The sequence below is a fragment of the Magnolia sinica genome, chromosome 3 (assembly GCF_029962835.1).
Source record: "Magnolia sinica isolate HGM2019 chromosome 3, MsV1, whole genome shotgun sequence".
Lineage (NCBI taxonomy): Eukaryota > Viridiplantae > Streptophyta > Magnoliopsida > Magnoliales > Magnoliaceae > Magnolia > Magnolia sinica.
Genome location: NC_080575.1, coordinates 122,648,289 through 122,652,930, shown reverse-complemented (window position 1 = coordinate 122,652,930; position 4,642 = coordinate 122,648,289). Strand labels below are relative to the sequence as shown.

Below are 4,642 nucleotides of genomic sequence, written 5' to 3'. Positions count from 1 at the left end.
ACACGTGACATGAATGGCAAATGTTCCAAAATTTGTCTCTTCAATCTCGTATCTACCATTTCTCTTCATGAATTCCAGTTAGATAATTTGCACCAACTCTCTACGAAGTCATGCATCTCCAATTGAGTCTTGAGGCAGTAGCCAGAATCACCCTGCATTTTGCCCTTATTTTTATGCCATGTTTTTGAATGAGAAACAGAACAGTTATACAAACTAAACCAATAACAGAATCCACTCTACTAGGCGTTTGGAGTGGGGGGGAAGAAGGCAACTGCATAACAGTAGCTGTATTTTTATTTAATTTTTTTTTTTTATCATTTCCACCCCCAAATCAGTACTCTTGTTTATCCAGCAGAAAGGAATGCCATTTTCATAATTATGTAAATATGAGTTCATCTTGTTTTTGTTAAACAGTAATTCTCTAATAGAGATCTGAATCTCTAATAAAAAAATAGAGTTAGCAGAAATCATTATATATCAGAGATCAATTACTGTTAACTAAAATGAGATGAACTCATTTTTAGGTGTGTATTAAACAGGGGTATGCCAGAGCTGATAACAATGTAGAAGCCGCTATACCCTTCTCCCAGAACAGGTCTTACTGTAATTATTCATGCAAATTACACCTCATCCCACAAAGTCCAATCTCTTTCTTCTGTCATTCTCATCCATCAAAGCTCTTGCCATTTCCTGATTTTTCTCTCACCTTACCCGTTTCCTTCTCCGTTTCTTTCTCTTCTTCCGTTGGTTTCCATCCTTTTCTTTTTTTCCTTCTGCCTCTTTTTCTATCTGCAATCATGGCAAGCATCATCAACTATGCCGAAGTTGTGTGGTCAATTTCCATCAAGTGCACACAACTGGTGCACAATGAACCATCACATTCAATCCCCATCCTTTCCAATCAGACAAGACAACATAAATGTGGGCAATGACCACTCAATCAAGCAATGACTCCTAATCTCCTTCCATCCCTTCCTGAACCAATGAGTCAAAATTACAATCCACCTTGCTACTCTTTTCTCTTAGAGGACCCTTTGATGCAAGGGAAGAGCCGAGCCCACAGCTAATCCACCAAACAAGAGACCCATATACCCAAATTCAGGGATTCATCAAACAACAACCAACAGAACCAGACATTATCGTCCTCATCGAAGAAAGATCATCCACCATTTTTAATATTATTGTAGGTGAATAATACACAAAGGAAAATTCCAAGCATGAGCGATCGAATTCAACTATAACCTATCTCCTGTATTAGCATTCTTTTTGTTCTTTAGAAAGGAACACGGGTTGTAAAATATAAACTAGTAATGTCACATGCTGCTGCTATTCAGGGACAAGGACTTCTCCTTGGCCTCCTTTCGACAAGCAATTTTTTAAATATGATAAAGATGTAAGCATCAGATTTCTTTGTTTGAAGTAGATTGCATCAGCAACAGTTCCATGGGAACTAACAAAACCAACAAGCTGCCTTCCCCACCAAGAAAAAGACCATTCATTTCCAATTGCAGAAAAAAGGCGTTGCCTTCCTCTCATTTTCGGCACATCGAAAACAACCACCAGCTAAAATCGGATCCAACACTCAGTGGCTTGATTTTTAATGGGGCTTTTCTCTGTTTTGCCTACTCTTGAGAGGATTTGTGAGGAAATTGAATGAGACACATTTCAGATTTGCATCTTCTACGGATAAAATTGAGGATTTTTTAAAGCAGAATAACATGCGATTCTCACCCATGACAATACCCAAAATGCAATGTCATCACATCCGAGTCTAACAGTAGAAAGAAAATGTGATCCAACAAGATAAATAAACAGGACTCAAAAGCCCGTCCAAACATGGAAAGGAAAGTAAACAAACAAAGCAAACCGAGGAAAGAGGAACCTGGTGGAACAGATTTCTTCCGACGGTACAACACCATTGGATTAGAAACCGAAATCACATCTTCTTCTTCATTCGAATAAGCGCACTCTTGTCGTCTTTGACAAAGCATAGTCCTAAGAAATCAATACAGATGAGGAATTCAGGGAGAATGGATTAGATGGAGTGAATTCTAAGGACTTGTATATGGACATTGGCAAGGGTACCTGGTGGAGCTATGATTTCGGTTTTTCTCATCAATGGCGAGAAGCAGAGGACGCAGAAGACTGTTTGTTGGCGACGGCGTCGTGCTCCTCCTCACCTTGAATTCGTGCCGGTATGCGGAAGCCGGAGAAACCGCCGGAGGCAAAACCGATGGCCGAGATCGATGATGACGGATGATGAAACATAGCCGTCTGATGGTCTGCCGCAATCGGTGGCGGGTCCGTCCAAGCACGAACCGAAGGTGAGCTACTGGACTGAAGGGGTCCCCTCTGTGGAAATAACGGGTTTTGCCCGAGCAACGGGTGCAGCGGCATCGGCGGCGGAGGTGTGCTGAAGATGTACCCTCCACCGCCACTGCTGCCGCCACCAGCCTCAGCTGCATTCCAGGCAATCATTCGCTGAAACCTGCCAAACTCCTGCTGCTGGTGGTCGGACCAGTTGGCAGGGGCGGCGTCGTATGCCAGCGGAGCGGAGCTGGTGAAAAGGGCTTGCTCGCCCGAAGGTGGATGGTGATGGTGGGGTTGGTGGTGTTGGAGGAGGATGGGGTCTTGGAAAGACTGCAGGGAAAGGCGGAGATCTTGGGTTTGGCTGCTGGTTCTCGAGAGCAGGTCTGGCGGGTAGTTCTGGAAATGAATGGAAGACGAAGAGGAAGCCATGGGGAAGAAGGATTTGATGGTGTCAGCAATGGCATCGGAATCTAAAGAAGGCGGGAGGAAGCTGGTGGTATTGCTCGGATGCTGGAAACCATAAGCGGAGGCCGCCACAGGCTCGGCCTGCATCGGTTTCTTGCCCGCAGTGTCCGTGTTACCCTGCTGCTGGCTGTGGATGTGCTGCTTCTCTTCCTCCTCATCTTCCTCGCCATGGTCCGGCTGCTGGGCTGAAGCATTAGCCGAAGAAGGCTGCCAGGCGGGCAGCTCGGCAAGCTCGTCGATGGCGGCCTTGGCCTTCTTGATGAGCCAGTCGACGGCCTTGCTGGGGCGGTCGTAGCCAAGGCGGTCCTGGACATCGTAGAACTGGATTGCAGTGTGAGCGGAGAGCCGGACGCGGCGGTCGCGAGGGCCTTTGGCAGTGCAGACCTTGCTGTGGCGGTCTTTCCTTCCTGTGGATCGGACAATGTGGCCGCCTTGGACTTCGACGATCTCTCCTCCCGTCGGGTTCCTCAATACCAACCTCGACGAAGTTTGCTGAGGGTGTTGGTGATGATGCTGGAGCTGGTGCTGGTGATGACTCTCTCCCATCCTTTCGTTGAATTGGGCATATTCGGAAACTGAAGAAGGGAGGTAAGATCGCTTCTTGGGCTGCTGTTGCTGTTGCTGCTGCTGATGGTGTGGATGTTGGATTTCTATCTGCAGATGTTGTTCGCGTAAGTGCAGATTCTGGTGATGCTGAGCAGAGAAACCTTCTCCTTCTTCTTCTCCAGCTTCTTGGTCGTCTTCGGCTGCAGACTTGCGGATGAGACGCTGGTGAGGGAGAGTCCTCGTCTGAGGATCCAGAGCCCTCCTCTTTTCCTCTTCCAGCTTTCGATCGGCTGGATTTTTTCTTAGAGGGTTTCCTGGTGCCTCTTCCACCACCCCTCTTCCTCCTGAAATGCCTGCTGCTGCCTCTTCCAAAAGGCCTTGCCATCCAACTCCCCAAATTCCATTACCCAATACCACTCCCACCAGATAGAGATGAAAGAAAAAAATACCCACACAACCAAAACTTAACCACCTCTACTTCCCTTCTTCTCTACCCCATCTTTAAGCCACACTCTCTCTCTCTCTCTCTCTCTCTCTGAATAATAAAAAAAAAAAAAAAAGAGAGAGAAGAAAAGAACATGCCCTTATGTACCCTCTGTCCCTCTTTCTCTTGTCCACCACTACAGAAAAAAATAATAATAAATAAATAAATAAAAACGAAAAAAACAAATAAATAATTAAAATGTTTTTTTAATAATAACAACAACAATAATAATAATAACTTCGTGCTAATATGAGATTAGATAAATACAAAAGAAGCTGTAATTACAGATTAAAAGGAGAGCCGTTGATGCCTCTGATTGAGTAGCAGAGATGAGTCAGATAGGAGATTAAAGCACTCTCTAAACGGGCAGCGATTGCAACCACTGCTACTGCTCGCAGGGCTCGCCACGGAGGGATTTCAGATAAGTTTTACTTTTTCCTCAATTATTTTTTCAATTTTCTTTTATTCTTCTTGCTATAACACTAGAACCGGCGGCATAAACACGGTCTCTTTACGATGCCACGCCTCTCTCACTTCTCTCTCGTAAGATTTTTAGGTCTCTTTTGTTTACCCTCACTCCACACTCGACAGCGACTCCTTTTATATTACTACAGCTTTTGGTTTTTCTCGCTTCTTTATTGCTTTCCGAAAAGTAACGACATCAGCTTTCCCCTCTCTTGCTTCATGACTCCCGATGCCATTCGCGCGACGCGAGGATGGATTACCTGCGACTAGAGGCACGGGCATTTTGGTGGTTCCTAGATAATGTATCATACACGTGGCATATGTACATGACGATCTTAACCAGATATTCTGTGGACTCATCTCTCGATTGAC

At 45.2% G+C, this 4,642-nt stretch overlaps 1 protein-coding gene across 1 annotated transcript; it reads right to left on the bottom strand.

Moving 5' to 3' along the window:
* Positions 1-1,734: 1,734 nt before the first annotated feature.
* Positions 1,735-3,893, bottom strand: LOC131241074 (transcription factor TCP4-like). The gene is made up of 2 exons (XM_058239711.1): positions 2,086-3,893; positions 1,735-1,995 (listed from the first exon to the last, which is right to left on the bottom strand). Exon 1 carries the CDS (start codon positions 3,319-3,321, stop codon positions 2,116-2,118), a length of 1,206 nt encoding a protein of 401 aa, XP_058095694.1. The 5' UTR covers positions 3,322-3,893; the 3' UTR covers positions 1,735-1,995; positions 2,086-2,115.
* Positions 3,894-4,642: the final 749 nt, after the last annotated feature.

What these genes read in the sequence shown, in the direction of transcription:
- LOC131241074 (XM_058239711.1), bottom strand. Translation starts at nt 3,321, where the DNA reads ATGGGAGAGAGTCATCACCAGCACCAGCTCCAGCATCATCACCAACAC.